The 21090-nt window shown below is 40.5% G+C and overlaps 2 protein-coding genes across 16 annotated transcripts in view; one reads left to right on the forward strand and one right to left on the reverse strand.

Moving 5' to 3' along the window:
- ppp1r9a (protein phosphatase 1, regulatory subunit 9A) overlaps window positions 1-13792 on the reverse strand; it is a 38287-nt gene extending 24495 nt beyond the window's left edge. For 5 of the 11 annotated variants that reach the window (XM_081701421.1, XM_081701381.1, XM_081701427.1 and 2 more), the window contains exon 1: window positions 4558-5955. In XM_081701421.1, coding sequence (XP_081557547.1) covers window positions 4558-5895 — 1338 coding nt within the window. In that variant the 5' untranslated portion in view covers window positions 5896-5955. Of the gene's footprint in view, window positions 1-4557; window positions 6005-7167; window positions 7355-13662 lie in introns of those variants that run through there. The other 6 variants (XM_027012068.3, XM_081701387.1, XM_027012069.3 and 3 more) reach the window with 6 other exon arrangements.
- On the forward strand, window positions 12425-21054 carry sgce (sarcoglycan, epsilon). Of its 5 annotated transcripts, XM_027012084.3 has the most exons (13): window positions 12427-12627; window positions 13173-13232; window positions 15735-15857; window positions 16110-16267; window positions 16549-16621; window positions 17146-17344; window positions 17487-17649; window positions 17982-18196; window positions 18861-18887; window positions 19446-19634; window positions 19923-19966; window positions 20472-20509; window positions 20606-21054. In XM_027012084.3, the coding sequence occupies exons 1-13, from the start codon at window positions 12591-12593 to the stop codon at window positions 20654-20656; spliced, it is 1377 nt and encodes a 458-aa protein (XP_026867885.1). In that variant the 5' UTR covers window positions 12427-12590; the 3' UTR covers window positions 20657-21054. The 5 variants fall into 5 exon arrangements, with proteins under 5 accessions (XP_026867886.1, XP_026867889.1, XP_026867885.1 ...); XM_027012085.3 differs by lacking the exon at window positions 18861-18887 and having other exon boundaries at window positions 12425-12627; XM_027012086.3 differs by lacking the exon at window positions 13173-13232 and having other exon boundaries at window positions 12428-12627.
- Window positions 21055-21090: the final 36 nt, after the last annotated feature.

Genomic DNA, 21090 nt, shown 5'->3' on the forward strand with positions numbered 1-21090 from the left:
GTCAAACACAACAGCTCTTGTTCTGTTTAATTATGTCAAGGTCTCAAGCTTTTACTGCTTGCCATATACTCTTATAGGAGCCAAACAGTGACTGCATAATGAGAAGCCTAGCTCTTTAGAGGCCTACTCAATTTCTGCTGCTGCTCTCATCAAGCAATCCTTCTGAAAGTATGTAAGCTTATACTCGCCTGGTGCTAGCAAATGTTACTCTACAAAAAGTAGCACAACTCCCTCACACATTTTTGAGGGAAAACACTTCCTCCCATAGGTTTCTCTGCATTCATCTCACTCATACTTCCAGCCTAACTGACATTTGTAGTGAAGAAGCATATCAACAACTCACAAAATGCATGACTCAAAGGCCTCTTTAAAAAAGGCTGAACATGGAGCAGAGTGTTAGCTCACCCCGAGAAGAGCACAATATTACATAGAGCCAGGTACATTTCCAATTTGAAATGAAAAGATCAACAAAATGTTTCAGAAAATGTAAGTGCATGTGCCATAGACATTGTTGATATTTAATTTCTGAAATGGCAATTAGCACACTCAGAAAATAAGTCTGCATCTCTGAGAAAGATATTATAGAAAGCAGCATCTGATTATGTAGTGCCATTTAACACCCCAGGCCTTACTAAATCCCAACACTGCATATTCTCCTTGTTCAGTGGAGTTTGGGCCATCTTCCCAAGTGCCTCAGAACCAACTCACAAATATGAAAGCATGGAATTTGCATTACAGCAACTTTGATACAACTCAAAAGCAATAGTGCAGTTGTCAATAGTGCAGATCCTGTTTGATATTCTGCATCCAAGATCAGAAAACTGCAGGTTAACACAGCTATCCATTTTGTTTACTCAGTGATGCAGGTGAGTTCTTAAAGTAAGAGCAGAGCAGAAAGCATGGGAATGTGTGTGAGAAGGTCACAACAGACTACATGGTGAGCTGATAAGAAACAAAATGATCCCATTTGGTCAGAGTGAAAATGTCTTTTTTACCCTGTACATACTATACTTCATAGCATAATTTTTATTATTTTATTATAACCACTTCTCTTCCATAACCATAACCATTTTCCTGAGAAACATTTGTTCTGTATTTTATTTTAAAAATTAATTAAAATCTTAACCATACCAAATAAAATTTGGATCCTGTGACTCAAAATCAGAACAAAATCAGGAGATTAGTGATTGCTCTATCAGGAACTGTAATATTAGACTGCCATGATTGACTTCAGTCTCCTTTTAAGCTCTGGGTAAAGTTGTGTATTTCTGTTCAGGCTGTGCAGAAATGTATAACCTGATGAGGTTTATGCAGGCCTCTGACAGATCAGAGAGACCAGAGTATGCGTCTGCTGAGTTTCAGCACTCGTTCATTTGCTCTCCAGTCTTTCTAACCCACTTAATTTGATTTGGGAATCAGGAAGTCACAACAAGGGACTACATTTCATATAATGCAAGATTTCATTACAACCCCTAAATGGCATTTAGGGAGCACAGAGAAAGAGCAAGATGACAGGGGGACACTATAAAGGACAAACAAGGACATACATACATGCGCACACGTGCACACACACACACACACACACACACACACAGCACTTTTGTACTGTAAATCATATCAGTTGCGAGGCTCTGATGTATGTCACCCAAATATAAAAGAGCTCTCATGTGTATTAAGAGCATCCTGCTTCCGGCACCTTGCCCATCACACTGACTTGTTTACTCTGCGTTTCCTCTTGGGTATACTGACACTTTTAAACTCAAAGGAAATAAAAACTCTACAGACTGCTGGTCTATGCTGTAATGCATTTGCAGTAAGAGCTCAGGCAGAACATAGGTCTTTTTCGTAGAGCTCCATCTGGTGCCAGAGGTTATATGCCCTTGTAACATGCATCTGTTGAGAAGCTGAGTTAGATGTTAAAGGCAGCTACAAGTCTGAAACAGTTTCAGAAACAAGTCTGAAACAGTGCTTTCCCTTCTCTCTCAATGTCCAGTATGGAGGTGTGCAAAACTGCTACAGTTGCAGATTAAAAGTGAATATCTGACTTTACAGCAACCCCAAACCACCTACAAAGAGAAGGAATCTCACAATTATAGTCAAAATCTGCAATTCAAGCCAGAGTATAATTTTCCAGACAAGAATATTATATGTTCATGTTCTTTTCTCAGTGATTAGCTCTTATCAATACACACATTTAACTCGTTCTGAGTAAGCATGTCCAAGGCAAATAAAACCCAGTTTTAACCTTTAAACTAAAATTCCTGGAATATTGACTTATTGTTGTCATCTACCAAGTTGCCATCATTACCATCAGGTTGCCATCAAGTTCAGCCAGTGAGAGGAGGAACCTGTGGACAAAAAGTCAGATCTATATGAGCAGAGCAGTCAGCTGTACAGCCTGTAAGTACTAACCTTCCCACTGAACGTCTCCGATTTCCCGTGGGCATAAATAATACACACACATATATTACATGCATGCATAATAAATATCAAAATTTACACAAAAACACCTGTAAGGACAAGTACAAATAATGATTCATAAGAGATGATGATATAATGAGTACAATGTCTTTTTTTTTTTTTTTATCGCTCTGTAATTATTAGGTTTTGTCTTTGCTTCAGTGTTGGAAGCATCTGCAAGAATGCTGTTATAGCTCACAGCCACTAGAGCAGGTCTTCAACACAGCCTCTTACAAGAGCACCAGATTAATTATTGTTTAAAAGCTTTAATGCTGAAATGATTTATGAAGCACTAATAAATATTACAAGTGCGGTGAAAAAAACGTCAGAAAGATTGATCACAAAATGTACTTTCTGTCCCTTCACCCCAGACTCAAGCTTGTCTCATGTTGGGTTAGTCTGGTGGGAGGGGCTACATTTCACCACACCACTTTGTCCCTTTCATAAGTTCAAACAGGAGACAGACTGTTGTTTGTTCAGAATATGCAAAACAAGCTGGTGGCTTGGCACAGTTTAATATTCCATATGATTAATGAGCAAAGTCCAGCCTTTGTCTGATAAACTGAAGCCAGGGGCCATTTAACAATTCAGCCCAGTCAACTGTTATTATTAACCCAGGCTACAGAATGCCAGTTTACAATGGGCTGACACTCTCTATTTACTCCCTATCTTCAAGAGGACAATTGCATTTCAACAACCTTTGGGCTATGAATAATTTTTACAGGAGTGGGATAAAACAGACCCACTGAAATAGAGCAGAGCAGTATTTACATGTTCACATCTGAAGAGTTCTTCCAATCCTCTTCAACCATCCAAATGTTAAAACAAACATTTATTATACAAAAGTACAATATCGTCTAGGGCAACAGCATAAACCTATACACTTCACTTATAAATATGCAGCTAATCTGAACATTTAAACTGGGAGTAGTAAAGGGCTTACAGAACTCTAAGAATGTGATACACTTCATAGGGAATAAATGGCAATAGGAGGAGCAGACCTTTCAGTCTGACAAACCTGACACATGATCTCTTCGTGAGATTTCAGCTGGTGTGAAGTGGATTAGCAACCAAACATCATAGTTTCTCCAATGAGAGGAATACATAAACCATGTTTTAAGCATACAAAGGGAATCGATTGGAAGAATATTTATTTGCTTCATATAGCCCCACTTCTCTGAAGACCACTGATAACTGTTAACATATTCCCAGGGGTCTGTTATTGTAGTGGAGATGACAAAAATGATCATATCCAATCAATAGTTCAAACAAAACAGCCTTGATTTGCAACTGTGTGAGCTGTTCTTTTTAAATTGATAAATCAAAGTTTATTGATCTGCTGAGGGCAGTGCAAATGGTCCATAAGGTTTTAATTGAACATATTGATCACTAAAGCTTCCTAAACTGATCCTTCTGACTAATATCCCAGGAAAAGGTACAGTGAAAATGCAATGCTGCAACTCCCTTAAAGTGCTAGAACACTGCAACCTCCAGCAACAGGCAGACGGACTAAAATTTCCACCTTCATCCTTCCCACTGAAGCATAAAGCACACATGGGATTCACACACATTCCTGTGAGATCAGGCCTAGATAATTTAGAACAACAGTGAGATGACCAGGAGAGAGCACTGAAGAAAACAGAGAGGATGGATTAAAAAAAAACATGAAAAGCAAAGTGAGGAAAAAGAATGAGCTGTGATGGCAGCAGCTGGGTGCATGTGTGCATGTGTGTGTGTGTGTGTGTGTGTGTGTGCGCGTGTGTGCGCGTGTGTGTGTGTGCGTGCGTGCATGCATTCGTTCATATGTGTGAGTGCATATACACTTCCCCGCAGACACAACTGACCTTCCAAACACCAGGCTAGGATGCCATTTGCTTATTACCTAAACTGCAGTGTGATGGTCACACAAGATGGTGACTTAACAGAACTCAGCAAGAGCCAGTAATACTTGCTTATAGATTCACCTACATATCTATGCTTACACATGCTTTTACACTGTAGTCGAGACAAAAGTCGAACATGTTATTCAAATGTGGATTTAAAGTAAACAAAGAAACAACATAGGGACAAGAGTGTAAAGAGGAAGGACAAACATACTGTTATTGGGGCAGTGCTGAATCGTATTTTCCGCCGCTGAGGAATATGCTCCTTGTCTTCTTCTGGAAGACCAGGAATCTCAATGACATCTGATCCAGGGTCATAGCTAACATCATCATCTCCATACATATCATCCTGGAGGTCAGTGGAGCTCTCTACCGAGCCCTGGTAGGAAGCATCCCCATCTGCATTTAAAATAACTGTCTCATTGCCACAATATTCCTCATCGTGCTCCTCATTTTGCTCCCCTGTAATCCAGCTGGCATCATCCTCGATAGGCTCCACCTCTTCCTTCTGCTCTTTGATGGCTGTGGTACCCTCCTGTGGTAATTCACTGAATGTGGAGTCATTGATTTGAGCGGAGTTTAAGCTAACCCCTGTAGACTCCTCATCCTCTTGCTTCTGCTCTGGAGTGCTGCCTGTGAGTGTGGTTCTAGCGTCCACATGCTGACTCTCTGGCACTGCCGCCACGACACCCCTCTCCTGGGGCTTTTTCTCAGATGCCTTTGCCTGATCTGCTGCTTCAGACAGAGGGCTGGGACTGAAAAGGTCTTCTGAGGAGGATGACACAGGTAAGGCATGCTTGCTACCGACACGTGTCCAGTACATGCCTCTTGATGGGGACTGGCGTGCGCTGGTGTCATCCTCACTGGCCTCCCCATGCCGGTGAGTGCTGTCTGGAGAGCAGAGCGCACGGCATGCTCCATAGCCCCTCCGGAGTGTTGAGCTGGTGCCCTGCTGGTCCAAGTTCTCAAACACGGCGCTAAGCTGACTTACCGTGGGTGATGAGGCCTCCGTCCGGGAGCAGAGGCTGTCTAAAGAGTCAGTGCTGCCCCGATTGGAGCGAGCCCCCCTCCAGTCATCCAGGTGCTCGTGTGAGCCCTTCTTGTCTCTGCCATAGGAGTATACGGGAGACTGTGACGTGTCTCTTGTGCTCTGCTCAAAGAGCTTTCTCGTCTCAGAGAACTTGGAGTTGTGGCTACCACTGGTCCTCTCACCAGGCTGGAGCTTGATCACCGAGCCATCCGCCCGGTTGATGAAGTTGGTCGGCTTGGTAAGCTTCTGTGGTGAGGTCTCATCCCTGCCTCGCGCCTTGCCTGCACCAGAGGTCTCTGTGCCCATCTGCATGAACATGTCCTTAATCCGGCTGACGTGTGCACCATACTGCCGGCCCCGAGGCTGCCTGACCTGCTCCGGATCCTTGACTTTGGGGTCCCTGTCCTGCCTTGGCTGGTCAAAGGCCTTCTTCAAAGCCTGGAACTCTGCCCTGTAGGCATTCCTGTGTGGGGAGGCACTCCTCAGGGTAGTCCTCTCTGACGAGGCCTCTGTCTTCAGCATCTTGGCCTTGATGACAGAGGGAATGCTTGCTATCAGATGTGGAGAAGCATTCTTTAATGGCTTAATTTGTGAGAAAATATCACATTCTGTTAGGTGGTGTCATATTACCCTAGAATAAATAGATAGATATATAAATACTTTTTTTTAATATTTGAAATCTGAATGTACATTCTTACATTTCTCTGCAAACAGATGCAACATTCCAATACACTAATAGTATGGGGATTATGTGAGCACAGGATTTATTTAATTAATTTTTTTTGCATTTTCTTTTTTTAAAAATGTATTTTGTGCATCATAATTCAATGATTGCTCACTGATGTAACAGAGCTTCCTTCCTGAACTAAGCAAATGGCAGTTGCGGTTACTTTGAACAGCATGTGTTATCACGCTAACTATGGGCATGGGTTTGTAATATAAACACTCGTCTTTCTAAATGCTGAGGGAAGGTGTCCGTATCCTCTCTTCGGCCTAGACTGTATGTACATCACTGTGTCAATAGAATCAGCAGACCGCGCGAAGTAATATTTTGTTACGACTTAAAGCATAGATGATGTAGACCTGTTTGGCTTACATACAAGCTAGGCCCTCGTCAATATATATGTCGCAGATACAACGCAGTCTCGCTGTGTGAACCAACGTTAGGCTTTATGAGGTTTTATATTATAATGGGTTTCACTTTGCGAGGACAAATATTACCTCTCACTGTTCATCGTAGAGACTGGAATTTGGATATGGCATTTTTTTTAACATGACGACCAATGAAAGGGCAAATATTAGCATACAATAATTATTGTATTACAAAGCCAAATAAGTAGCAATAATTAACAACGTTTCAACAGCCGTTCACCAGATGAATGCAGAAATTCAAAAGTGCATCATTTAGCAAATGCATAACATGGCTTAAAAAGAAGATAATTTGAATAATGATTTAAAAATTAGTTAAAATCTATAGGCTAAGTACAGTCTGCACTACTTGACACTTGCTCATTTGAACTCTAACTCCATGCAGAAAACACAAAACTGCGACACATTATAGAGGTAAGCTGAAAGGCTGAAGTGTTACAGGCTACAGTGTGTGCGTTCGTAGCCTGGATAACTGACAGTTCTAGCCACATACCAATTACATCAACAAACACTGGGTCCGTTTGCGTATCCATAAGATTGCAGTATTATTTCTGAACAAACATGAGAGAAACTCCAAAAGCAGAAGTAACTATTGCTAAACTCATCTACTGCTGCCACCATATTCAAAACAAAAGGGTCACTTACGTCCTCTCTCTTTCGTCCCAAAATTGACGCTGTATCAATGAACTAAACTCTAAAATATTTTCCCACTCCAGGTAATGAGTTAGATGGAAATGACTAATTCGCATCACTATGCTGTGCACACCATTTTCATTCATAGCACTTAGGATTCCGCCACCAACATCGAGTCCTTCAACATACCATTGAACAATGTGACATACAAGCCGGGCTCCACACACCGTTAGACAACGCCATTACTGAATATGGGTGATACCGCCATTCTCAGCACAAGGGCGTTTAAACAAAGTAGCATTAATTGTCTAAACATCGAATTAAACATTGTTTGTACGATGAACTAATGAATATGTAACGTAATCCCGATGTTCTAACAAGACTGCGTTTCGTGTTTCCGAAACAATTTTCACAATGGGGTTTGACCATGTGACAGGTGCACAACCTTATTTACAAGAGAATGGTTCCTTCCAATAATCTGATCGGAGGGGGCTCCACCAAACCGCAGTCTGGCAAAAAAAAAAAAAAAAAAAAAAAAAAACCAAAAAAAACAAAACGCTAGGTTATAGTAAAACACGGCAAAAAATAAGAACGACATAAATATCAAGGTTTTTCACACTTAAGTCTAACTAAATACTGCTGTAGACATTAGACATTCGGGCAATCCTTATTACACTTTTGTTACATTTTATAAATAAGACTAACACAAAAATAAAAATTATTCACTTGCATTTTCTTGAGTATCCCAATGATTCACCTAAACGTGAAAAATCGGAATTTGGGACTGAGACACTGACTAAAATCTAGACGGCTATATTCATAGATTAAAAAACCAATGAATAGGGTTTTTTAAATATTGTAATACACATGAAAAAAGAACGCTGGACAACTAGACACTGTTGGCACAGAACCTCTAGACCTCCTTTGTCGGAAGCCTACGATCCACAGTTGCCTACATTTGTATGAAATCGAGGCTTAACCTAACTATTAAACTGCAAATTCATAATTCGTGGTTGTCATGGAATATGTCTTCTTCGTTACCAAAGTTACCAAAACAACATACTGTCAAAAAGGAATAGTTCGTAATACATGCACATACCGAAGATGCAATGAAGGTCTTGTAATTTCAGTTTGGTAAAGCGTAATAAACAGTCTAAACTACTAAATATTATCTGTCCGGTACTGCGATTTATATAGTCCTAAATAATGTACCGTATTACATCATCAAGTTGGTTTAGTTGTCAGTACATAATGTTGCAGCGAAAAATTTGGCCAAAACTGCCTTTTGCCGATTTCTGTTTCGATACATTTCGGGTAGTATATACATTATTTCAATGTATTTTATCTCATATCTAGTATTTAAATTCTCCGGTACTAATAATTATTGTACATCATATATTATGCATTTTATTGTTCTCTGGTCATCTGCGTGAGCGATAATTAGTGGTTTTCAGCTTTGATTACTACTCTGATGAAATAAAGCTATAAAGCACAACACAGGAATTTTTCAGATATTAGGACGGAACATTTATAGTTTATCTTTTAAGTTAATGGAACATTTCAGCAATGTGAGGTTATCATTATAACCTCGGTTATAATTATTCTATTGTTTTATGAGCAGTTTGATTATCTATTTTAATTTGATTATCGACTTTAATAGTTGTTTCATACGTGTAATAACTTAGTTTGCTTTAGAGATAACCGCCTATATGCGTAATTATATGGCATTAAATTAAGTTCTGATAACACCCACTCATGACCTCATCCTCGTTTGACGTCGTATTATTGTCGTTCATTTCAACCATTCAACGTCTGCTGCCAAATACGGATGAAGCAAAACAGACGAGGAGAAAAGGTGGTGCTCAGAAAGAACAGGAAGGAAAGAAAAAGAAACTGGCAGAAAGTGCTTCAAAGTGCAGAAACACTGTGGATCTGTTCAAAGGTACTAATACTGGCTAGGCCAGATGGGCCTGGTGAAGTAAGCAAGCAAGGGGATGAAGAAATGGATTCAGTATCTGCCATTCATGAGCAATCAGCAGAGCATCAGCAGATGAAGCCAGACCATCAACGGGTTTAGTGGAAACTGGTGAACTGGCTCAATCGGCTGATACAGACATGCCTAATACAGGTACTGCATGTGCAGAGGAGCCTCAGAAGGGATACCCATCGATTAACTACTTTAAGAAGCCATGCAGATATGAAGAATGTGCGCTGTTTTGGAACTACCACCCTTATCAAAAAACTGACAACAAAGTGGTGTAGAGGTGTTTTATGCAAAAAGATGGTTCGAATACATGGTGGTTGTCATACAACAAAGAGAACCATTCTCTTCATTGTTCAGTGTGCTTAGCATTTTCCAACACCATTCTGCTAGTTTGGAAACAGTCCAATGTTTATCTCTTGTTCACATGTAGTCATCAAAATGAGGTGACAAAGAAACAACAAGTAATGGAAAGAGTCATAGAAGTGGTCAAACTAATTGGTAAAAGGGGGCTGAGTAACAGAGGAATTAATGAAGAAGCAGCATACTGACTTGACAATGAGGAAATTGACCATGGGACATTTCTGGAAATTGTATAACTACTTGGGAAGTATGATTCCTGCACATCCGATCATCTTTCTGAAGTTGTCCAAAAGAGCAAAAGCAAGAAGCAACATGAGATTGAGATGGAAAAGACAAATCAACACAAGACCAGTGCTCTGTTGTTGTGAGATATGTTGATAGCATGGGCACTATCCAAGAAATATTGGTGAGTATGGTGAAATTCAAGGAATCTACTTGCAAAGCTTTTGTGCAACTTGTTTATCAGGTTCTGCTTGGACTGAAGCTTGACCTTAAGAACTGTGTTGGAAACTCAACTGATGGTGCCTCAAACATGCAGGGGCGCTACAAAGGCTTCAGTACTGTGCTATCAAAAGAAGCTCCTATACAGATCCATGTTTGGTGCCATGCACATATATTAAATCTTGCTGTGACCGAAGCTACAAGTGTTGTGATGACTAGCACATCGCTATTCTCACTACTGAATGTCATTGCAGTATTCTTTCAGGAATCTTATCAAACTATCAGAGAAACCAGGTGGTGAGCCAAGGATGCTGCTTTGAAGAAAGTGTTTGGTTAATTCAATGACCCAAGAGGATGTCTTTTTATGGAAATTATCACCACTGTCCAATGTTGTCATGATGCAGCTGTTAAAGACCATCTGAATGAACTGGATCTGGATGAAGATCTTGTTATGGAAGCGTCTCTTCCTGTGAAACAGTAAATATGGCCAAAACACATGGATGGCGAACAATGCACAGATGAGGGTACATCAGCTTCTGATTCACGGAACAAATCAAATTCAAGTGTACAACCAGATAGAGGACATTATTGTGAGCGGTATTGAGCGACATTTTAACAAATCAACAACATTTGCGTTCTATGCTGATCTGTCGCTTCTTCACTTGAGGAACTTTGGTGAAGCTCCAAAGCTAAGAGCTAAGAAAGCTAAGAAAGAGCTGCATAGCCATTTGTTCAGATTTGATGATGGTGTCACTGCTAAACAACTATGAACAGAACTGCAAAGCTTTGGACAGCAGTTGTCAACACTTAAACAATCAATAGCAGATGCTCATACTGTGACAGTGACCGTGAAGAAGATGGGACAACTGTGTCAACTTGCAAGTTTTCTAAAGATTGTCCTCTCTGCTGCTACAAGATGCTACCTCTTAACTGATGCTTACCAGAGCATTGGGCTTGCCTACAAGCTACTGCTAACGCTCCCTGTGTTGCAAATGCAGTGTGAAAGATCATTCTCTGTGTTGAAGAGAATCAAAAGCCACCTGAGAAGCACAATGATGCAAGAACATATTGAGGTATTCATGTTGATGTTGGTGGAGTAAAGTATCCTACCCAAACTTGACACTAACAGTATTGTTGATGATGCGGCTGCTAAGAGCATCAAACTGCGTAAACCGCTAGCCTACTTGGGTACTGGCACTTGGATATGACATTGAGATTTCACATGTACTTGAATAACATGTAAGCTGTGCTACAAAATTTTTATTTTTCATTAAATTTTTATTTCTAAGCATGTCATCTAATTTTAATTTGTGTCTAAACAACACTGTATAGATTAAGTTTGGCAACAGTTTAGATAGAGTTTATATCATAGCAAGGAGTGAGCCACATATTCATCACAAATTTTAAGAGAATTACAATGAATAATGGGCCAAGTAGGTCAACCTCATCACCTCACTCATTAAAGGATGCCTGGGCTGGTTTTGAGACCCAGTCCGCTCCTGCATACAATCAATGTAAGGCCATGACGTGCTGTAGATTAAAGGTTAAGTTATAAAAAAATAAGTTGTAGTGGAACCATTTTAAGATAAAAATGCAGATTTAATGCCATAAAAGACCACACTGAAACATCAACAAGGTTTAACATTGTGTGAATGTAGTGAAAAGCCCTACAAGGTTTAACATTGTGTGTACTAGTGTAAAAAGCCCTAATTATCAGGCTTGTCATAGGTTAAATTACACAACTGACACTATCTAAAGGGTTTTAGCCTATTCTCAGGTATTAGGCCTGGAATGAATTTGACATTAATAACAATGGCTTATTGTGATTTCAACACAGTAAAAGTCATAGGCTGCTGAGGCCTAACACTTGCCTTGACCAATAAATAAAGGTATGAATAGCTAAAAAGATTTTTCTACTGAACTCATGGTCTTTTATTTGGAAATATGATTAAATTGTAGGATAATATGAGTATTAATAGAATTATATCAAACTGTGCTGTCCAGTTATGGAGCATTACCCAAGGTGCAAAGGGAACTTTGTGTGACCATCTGTCTGCTCAGCTTCACCACAGGGGGATTATATAATAAAACATATCTCATTGTATGCTTTAGAGTTTATGGACATTGATGGGCAGAGGAGTAGGTAAAGGCCTTTGCTCAGTGGAATATAAATGTCTCTGAAAAAGGGGTTGCCTAACTCGGAATATGGAATATTGTCCAATAAGAATTTCAATGATTAAATATATGTCTATTTATTTATTTGATTAATTCTATATTTCAGGAGTACTGAACACACCCATCAACCAAACGGAGGCGTCAAAAGGACAGAAATGTTTAAATGAGAGTCGGTTTTTTTTATTCCATTATATGAAAATGATTCTTCTGTCTTCCCTACATGAAATAGCACTTGGGCGTTGTTCTCTTCGGCCCTCGTTCTCAGAAATTCCGTATAAATAGGGCTTCTGAATTTCCACCATCTGCGCCAGATGTTTCCACCAACTAGAGAGCTGTATGCTCCCACAGTGCGTTCGGGAGAAGGCGGAGGGGAGGGGGAGGAATTAAGTAAAGGGATGCTTATGGCTGCCAAATTCCGGGTACCATCAGGAAAAATATAATCTGTAATGTAAATACTCATCGCGACAAATAAACCATGGACTCAATGGGCGTTTTCGTGTGGCTTATATTAGGTACGTAATTGTTTGAATCAACAATATTAACAAAATGTGCACCATTTTGCGTTAAAAGATAGCTATCTGGCTAACGGTAGCTATCTTGCTAACTATCGTAACGGATTACCACTAGTGCAAATTATACCGCATAGCTATCTATACTAGCGTTACGTAAAGTTTAAAATTAAAATATTCATCACTAGCTTGTTGGCTACGTAGAGAAAAATATGTAACGTTGACGCTTGATATTTGCTCTCTAGTTGAAGCGAGCAAGTCGAATGATTTTTCTATTGTAGATTCTATAAATACACAATGTTATCGTTTGCTGTGCGGCAGAGCTGAAGAAAACAACTGAATACTGTTAACGCAATCATTTTATCATTGATGCTTGGCTAATTTATATATTTGACATCAATCAAATACAATTAAATCTAAAATAAAACCCAATTACTTTTAATCCATATTCGATTTCATTTTTTTGCATGAAGTTGCATAAATGTTCTCACGATTATTCTTATTGTGTTGTACATTCTGCCCTTGTCAAAAATGTCTTAACTGTCAAGGACATAGTCAAATCCAGGCTTTAGTCGACTACAAACAGAGAACTTTCTCTCATATGAGCGGTGAGTGAGAGTCAGCTATGCTTCGTGTAACCCCTTATCCTCGTCATAACACTGAAACGCACCATTGGTTGTTCTGTTTTGTATGCAAAGCTTTTGGGGTTTTTAACATCTGCAAAACTGCTGAATCGTCATACTATATTGTTTCGATCTGCATTTATACGATAAACCAAACAAGGTCTTACACATCGTGTATTTGAGGATCCCATCTACAGGGGCTCGACATTATTTTGACTCCCATGACTTGCTGTAATGTAGGCTACGTTATAGGGGTCATCTGAAACACTATCAATTCATTTCAGATTTCAGTATATTAGACATGTATTTTTAGAATACTATTTGTAGCTTTACAATATAAAGGAACGTGGTATTTAAAAATTTGACATATTCCATCACAAATGTGGTGTTTTTGGCTGCAAAAATCCCATGTTACCTGAGTCTTGGCTTTCATCTTAGATAAAGCAGATCCTTTTTCTGCACCTTCATGGCTCCCAGCTGCCCAGTGATGGCAGACTGACCCACTTCCATGGGTAACTTTCACTTCCAGGCAAGAGTACTTTGAACAGACAGAGCAACTACTGGCTCAGCAGACTCCCATGAGTCTCTGCTTCTCTGTTGTGAACAGTGAAGTGCATAAGTTTCCCCTGACCGGAAAAGCGAAACCCGTGCAAAGATGATTCGGCAGTTCAGTGGGACAGCTCAGCACTGGGACAGAGTATGCCTGTTCTTCCAAGGCATGTAATGGATGACATACGGCCTGGTCAAGGCTGGTGCATAAAAACATAAACTACAGTTAACCATTTCTGGACTCACCTGAATTCTATATTCTTTGTGTGTGTGTGTGTGTGTGTGTGTGTGTGTGTGTGTGTGTGTGTGTGTGTGTGTGTGTGTGTGTGTGTGAGTGAGAGAGAGAGAGAAACCTTCACATGGTGCTGTGGCAAGCAGTGTGACATTAACCACTAATGGCTAATCCATTAAAAATGGGTGACATTCACCACCTTCAGGCGGCCTTGTGCTTGTGTGGTTGGCCATCTGATTGTTTTAAAGCCACCATGGCAGGGCTTAGTAGTGGGATGAACACTTAGCAGAGTGGCACAGTAAACAAGAGAGGTCTGTCTGCCCTCTCACACCCAGCGTAGCCAATGTCCCAACACATGTAACACAAAACAGATCAATACCAGGCCTTGCTTGTAGCCATTAATTAAGCCAGTTATGATTCAGCGATTTACCAGTGGTTTGTTTGTGTCTGTCGGTGAATTCTATGTAATATGTATTGTGTTGTACATTAATGATGCGTTTGAGAGGCCATTTCCTGAGAATGTAAAGGAACAATCGTCTATATAGAGTCAGTGATAGTTTTAGTGGTTTTCTATAGTGTTATTAGAGCCAATACATGTTGGAAAAGTGGCTTGTGGGTAGGAGGCAGTGATTTAGTATTTAGCTATATGCATGCAACTGCCTCTTTTTGATTCCTGGTGACATGGGCACTACAGTGTTGACAGAATACAATTCCAGTGTCAGTCTGATGTCTGTCCTTGCACACACTCCAATGCTGTTTTAATTCAGAGTGAACATTGTTGTTTTGCTTAAACCTAACTTATTTAACACCATGAAATGTACTGTATGGTGAAAGAATAGCTTCCCAAAAGTAGTTGGGCTTGGTGGGTGCTAAAGTGTATTGGGAGCTGTTTCATAGCTGGAGGCCCAGTTCTTCCCCTCTCCAGCGCTCTTCATTGTGGTGAGTAAAATAAGATCCCACCTACAGACTGGAGGGGAGACAGAGAGGAGAGGCTGAGGCAGGGCTAAGGGAAGAGCAGTGGCTCACAGCACCCCCACTGGCAGCTTGATGTAAACCATTTTTAAGGGCTGCCACTATACCCTGAAATGGATCCTGAATGAGGAATGTGAGTGTGTGTGTGTTTGTCTGTGTGTGTGTTCATTTCTTAGTTAAATCTCTTGCCTAAATGGGAGGACTTAAATAATGCTTTCATAGGTAGTGGTAGGAGGTGTTTGGCATGTGAGTCTGTAAAGAACAGCAGAGGTGGAATGTGTGGACATTTTAGCTTGTAAGAATTACAGTCCAACCATCACTTTGTCACTGATACAATATAATATATATAATTAAGTAATGTACACCTAAACACTGGGTAAACGAATGCGAAATGTGCCTGTGTGTAACATATGATGACAATCATTTTATGGCAGTGCACACACTCCACATATCAGCTTCTTGTTGATGAGAGGAGTGAGTTCGTAGAATAGAATAGAAATAGTTGCCAACCAATGCTTTGTTTTCATCAGTTCTAAGGATTGTTTATATTGGAAGGGGTATAAGGTATTTTAGAACATTTTTGCTTGTTGTTTCTAGAGTATTGTCCATGTCTTGTTTTTTTAGTGCAGATGGTTTTTTTTTGGTTTTTTTTCATGTACCCAGAACACTGGGTGTTTGTGACTCCCACAGTGATTACAGTTAATTCCCTCTTTGTCTTTTCCTTTCGGCTCCAGTGATTACCATCATTTCGCGGTCACATGCTGACCGGAATGTCTACCCTTCAGCAGGAGTGCTGTTCGTCCATGTGCTGGAGAGAGAATACTTTAAAGGAGAATTCCCTCCCTATCCAAAGCCAGGTATTGTATGCACCCTCTGCCTGACATACATTCTTTTAAGTTCAGTTATTAACTCAGGCTCTGTGCAGAACTGTCCGATTTCTCTTATTAATTTTATGAAATGTCAGAGAGTGTCTCCATGAAGGACATGTCCTCAAGCAGCACCAGGACTCATATGTAGAACAGTTGCTAAAAATGTGAGGCACAGGAATAGACTATTGGCTAGAAGTCAGAGGTTAACTCTTTATTGCTTTTAACTAAACTAAAACACAGGGGACACCAGCAATGACCCGATCACCTTTAACACCAATCTGAAGGGCTACCCTGACAGGCCAGGTTGGCTGCGCTACATTCAGAGGACCCCACACAGCGATGGAGTCTTATATGGGTCCCCCACGGCAGAGCATGTGGGCAAGCCCACCATTATCGAGGTGGGACCGAGTGCTCATGTCTGTTTGGGTTTATTGTAGTCGGCCTAGCCAGCATCCACATAGTACACATTATCATGCATTACTCATGAATTGTAATAGATTAATTATTCACAGATTTTTATTGATTGAATAAGTAAGTCATTAAGGTGGCTTTAGGTATTAACTTCACACTGGATTTGTCACCCTGTTCTGATAATATTCCTGTATGTTTTTGAATTAACTGCATTGTGCTATACATTGAAAGTACCCTGAGCAGGACCTTTGTTGTTGGTCTGTTATAGATTACTGCCTACAACAGACGCACTTTTGAAACTGCCAGGCACAACTTGGTCATAAATATCATGGGTACAGAAGGTAAGATTCTGGGAAAAACTATAAGTAATACATGGTGTTAGCTGGAATACCTGTTCAATAAAACATGGAGTTGTATCTAAAAATTAGAAATTCGAGGTAGAATTTTTATATGGGCTTTTTATCATTTATTTCCTCTTATATTAGGTTCAGTGTACTATAAATTGTGCTCTTTTAAAATACCAAATTTAGAGATAAATTTGAACTATATTTGGTTACCCTCTCTCAGTATTTGGGTGTGATCTGATTTCCTCAACCTTTGGCATGGTTGAAAGTTTTACATTCATAGTTTGTATTTGACTTTTTAACCAAACAGCTCTTTGGGCTCCCTCTGGTATCATGTAAAATTTGCCTAATCTTTTATAATACACCAATACTTCATCACTGCTTCTCAACCAAGTGACTTTTAAGCCATGTCAAAACTCAGTCTTAGATCCAACAGCTCCAGATATGGAACATACATCTCCTTTCTCTCTCTCTCTCTCTCTCTCTCTCTCTCTCTCTCTCTCTCTCTCTCTCTCTCTCAGAGTTCCCTCTGCCCTATCAGGCAGAGTTCTACATTAAAAACATGAATGTGGAAGAGATGTTAGCCAGTGAGGTCCTAGGAGACTTCCTTGGTGCAGTAAAGAATGTATGGCAGCCTGAGAGGCTCAATGCCATCAACATCACTTCAGCGTTGGACCGAGGTGGTCGTGTGCCCCTGCCCATTAACAACCTGAAAGAAGGGTGAGCCCACTTCACAGAACAAGGGCATCAATAATATGAATATATATTGAATATATACTTTATACCTATAGAAGGAGCAGGGCTGAGCTGTGCTGATTTGTGTTCTTGCGTGCGTGTGTTCATGTTCGTGTGGTGTATGCAGTGTGTATGTGATGGTGGGAGCTGATGTCCCCTTTTCCTCATGCTTACGTGAGGTGGAGACTCCTCAGAATCAGCTCCGGTGCAGTCAGGAGATGGAGCCTGTCATTACCTGTGACAAGAAGTTCCGAATGCAGTTCCATATTGACTGGTGCAAGATCTCTCTGGTGAGTCAGCCCCCAAACCAGCTTCTTCTGTATCCTGTCATAGAACCCAGAATGCTGCAGAATATTTCATAGCATAAAATATTCTGTTTTGATCCTAGAAAACAGAGCTACTAATCTATATTGTGTGATCATATAGTTTTATGGTTTATGATTTAACAAGATTTTGCCTTTTAGTGAACTAGAATCTGCTTAAATCAAACCAGTGATTTTAAAACCTATATCCATGTGGTAAAATGTGATATGTTGATTAAATCAATTGAATAATTAAATAAAAATAAATCAGATAATTCTAGCTGTTTTTTCCTTTACCCTTCTATAATGCTGTCCTGTAGGTGGACATCACCAAAGTTGTCCCTGTGCACAACAGCCGACCGGACCCGGGCACAGGAGTGCTGCCGGATATTGGAGAGTACAATCCGCCTTCGGAGTCACTGAAGAGTCGAGACTATTTTGCTGACTTCCTGGTCACGCTGGCTGTGCCATGTGCCGTTGCCCTTGTCCTCTTTGTCATCCTGGGTTATTCCATGTGCTGCCGTCGGGAAGGGGTGTAAGTGCATTATGCCTACGTCGTAGTAAAAAAAAAAAAACACACACACTCACCAGTGTTCTAATGCACCAGAGTGGCTAGAGAAAGGTTTACAGCAAGAGAAGAGTTTCAGATCATTATATTTAGGCCTGTGGTCATGAATTTACAGGACATACTAGATACTATATGTTACGTGTGTTTTGACACTCATCCTTTTGAGTGTGTTGAGAGCCAGGGAATGTGGGTCTTCACATTCAGTCTAGAATGGATATATTATAGCACTGAACTGATCAGTAGTTGGTGGTGTTGCTGTGAGGAGGCGTAGAAGGACAGGGTTTCAACCCTGCCCCAAAGCAGCTTATCATCCTCAGCCAACATCCTTTATGCTTCATTACTTTTTGTATACAAGCACATTCAGTCCAAGTGTTCCATCTATCACGTCAGAGCCATCTCAGGAAATATGTCATCCCATCTCATCTATGGCGAGTGCAGTTCACACTGCCTCGCAGCCCCTCAGGGTATCATCACCGGCACTGCAGCCAGAAGAAGCCCATCGACAACACCCCTCTCCATCTCTCTCCATCTCCCACCCAAGTGACCTGACTTGCTCCCCATTCACTTTTGTGTGGTTGTCTATAAACTATTAATATTAGTATTTAATTCAGACATTTTGTTTTGTTTCTAGGGAAAAAAGAAACATGCAAACACCAGAGTAAGTGTTTCCTCTCCTGTGTTTTTCTTTTATCTGTTTTCTCTCTCTCTCTCTCTCTCTCTCTCTCTCTCTCTCTCTCTCTCTCTCTCTCTCTCTCTCTCTCTCAGGCAATTCTTTTATTTGCTTTCCCACATTTTATGTTCCCCTAGTCCTCTGTCACGGTGACATTTCCATGCCCATCTCAGTCATTCATAAAGACACCATGTGGTCATCTGGCTGGGCAGCTGTTGAAAGGGACAGAGCCAGGTTCTAATCTAGTGACCTGCTAGTAAACACATTACCTGAGTTTCTTATGACAAGAATGGAAATACAACATATGGTGAGAGAGTGGAATCTGGAAGTGTGATAATCGTGAGAAGCTCTTGCCAAACGACGAGACCAACAGTGACACATTCCTTTCTTTGCGTTCTACATGCTCCATAGGCTGTGCAGTGTAACATAGCCGTTGAATGTTTCCTTTGTGCCTCGCCTGTACTGCGGCGCATGCGTGTTCAGTTTATAGCACCCAGCGTCCACGTTTTTATCGCTCACCTCTTCCTTGTTCCTTCATCTTCCCAGCATTCAGCTGGTACACCACAGCTCTATCCAGAAGTCCACTAAGGAACTGCGCAGTATGTCCAAGCACCGGGAGATCTCATGGCCCCTCTCCACACTGCCCGTCTTTAACCCTGTGAGCGGTGAGGTGGTGCCGCCCATCCACCCGGACAGCTACGAGAGCACCAGCATGCCGCTCATGCAGACCCAGACGTGAGTGTCCCTGGCCCCCTCGCCCCTGTGCTCTGTCCTGCCCTGGTGTGCTACCTGCAGCTCTGGTTCTGAGATGGAGACTGCTGGTTGGGCTATGCACATCTTTCCAGGAAAACCTTTAAATTCAAGGTTTTAAAAAATTGCTGACCACTAAAAACAATGTGTTTCTTACTACAAGAGCATTAAGTGCAAAATTATTTACAGAAGCTAATATGAGCTCAGGAATAATATGGTCTATCTATTATTTGAAATGCATATTTGCCCTATTAAAGCTATGTGTCTTCACAGAAATCTTCAAAATCAAATCCAGATACCACAGCAACAACCTTCAGGTATGTATACACCAGCTTCTTGTGTTGTTCCAAGCAGTATCACACATAATTCACTGTATAGTATGTATATGCAGGAGAATAACTGATACAGCTGTTTTTATCAATAATTTTTAATTACATCATTATTCCATCTGAATATTAAGGTGTTATTTTTGGCCATATGACTCACATTATATAGATTTAATATAGTGAAAGATTACAAACATCAAACCTGTTGTTTCTAAATCGTCTATTGGTCCTAGCTGGCATTATGCCACGGTCAAATTTGCAGCACTTATGTTTTTAGAAATGGTCTAACTACTCAGCCGTGTGATTATTCAGGCTCAGGCATCCACTTGGAGGTGGCTGACTTGTTAATAAACTCCCCATTACTTGTTTAATCACACATGTAGCTCTCTGACCAGTATTGTACTACACCCCAGCATACATGCTAGTGAACTGCAGTTGGTTCACTCAGAAACTGCTGCCTTCTAACATTATGTTCGTTCATTTACTGCTAACAAAGGAGATAATTACAGTATGTCTACATTTCGAAGGCTGGAGGCAAGTACTACAAATTGTATATGCATTAGAGTGCAGTGTCATGTGTTGGGAAATTTTCAGTCTTGAATGACTACATCTCATTTGTTCTCCATCTAGGTAAATGGTATTCCTGAAGAGAGGAAAGTGGCTGAAGCTCTGAACTTGTGATAAGATCTGTCACTGCTTTCTGTTCCTCCATACTTCATGTTCCCAATTTGTGCCAAACATGCATGTGCTAGCTCTGTGGACCTGTGCATGTGTGTCAGAGTGCAGTGTAAGTGAAATGTACACTAATCCAAACTGCAGTTGGAGATTAAATGTAATAATGCCTATGCTTACACAGTGCATTTTAAGACAGTATGTCAGCATTCTGAAGTATTTTGCTTTTCACTTCAGAAGAGAAACTGCCATTTACAAAAGCACATTTAAAGGGACTCACAGGCTTGAACAGATGTTAATTGTTTTCTGATTGTGTTTGTTAAATACACAACTTTATTAAATGTAAAAGGACAAAAAAAAGATGTTTTGATAAATAATTAAATAAACTTGACAGTATAAAACCATAATTTTCTGCTCTTAGTTTCATGTGAATGTGCACTTGA

This window comes from Electrophorus electricus, chromosome 2, assembly GCF_041902795.1.
Source record: "Electrophorus electricus isolate QZ-2024a chromosome 2, ASM4190279v1, whole genome shotgun sequence".
In the NCBI taxonomy this organism is placed as follows: Eukaryota; Metazoa; Chordata; class Actinopteri; order Gymnotiformes; family Gymnotidae; genus Electrophorus; species Electrophorus electricus.

What these genes read in the sequence shown, in the direction of transcription:
- sgce (XM_027012084.3), top strand. Translation starts at nt 12,591, where the DNA reads ATGGACTCAATGGGCGTTTTCGTGTGGCTTATATTAG. An exon ending in TTTCGTGTGGCTTATATTAG is followed by an intron (nt 12,628 to 13,172) that starts GTACGTAATTGT and finishes TTAACTGTCAAG; the next exon opens with GACATAGTCAAATCCAGGCT. An exon ending in AGAAACATGCAAACACCAGA is followed by an intron (nt 18,888 to 19,445) that starts GTAAGTGTTTCC and finishes TCATCTTCCCAG; the next exon opens with CATTCAGCTGGTACACCACA.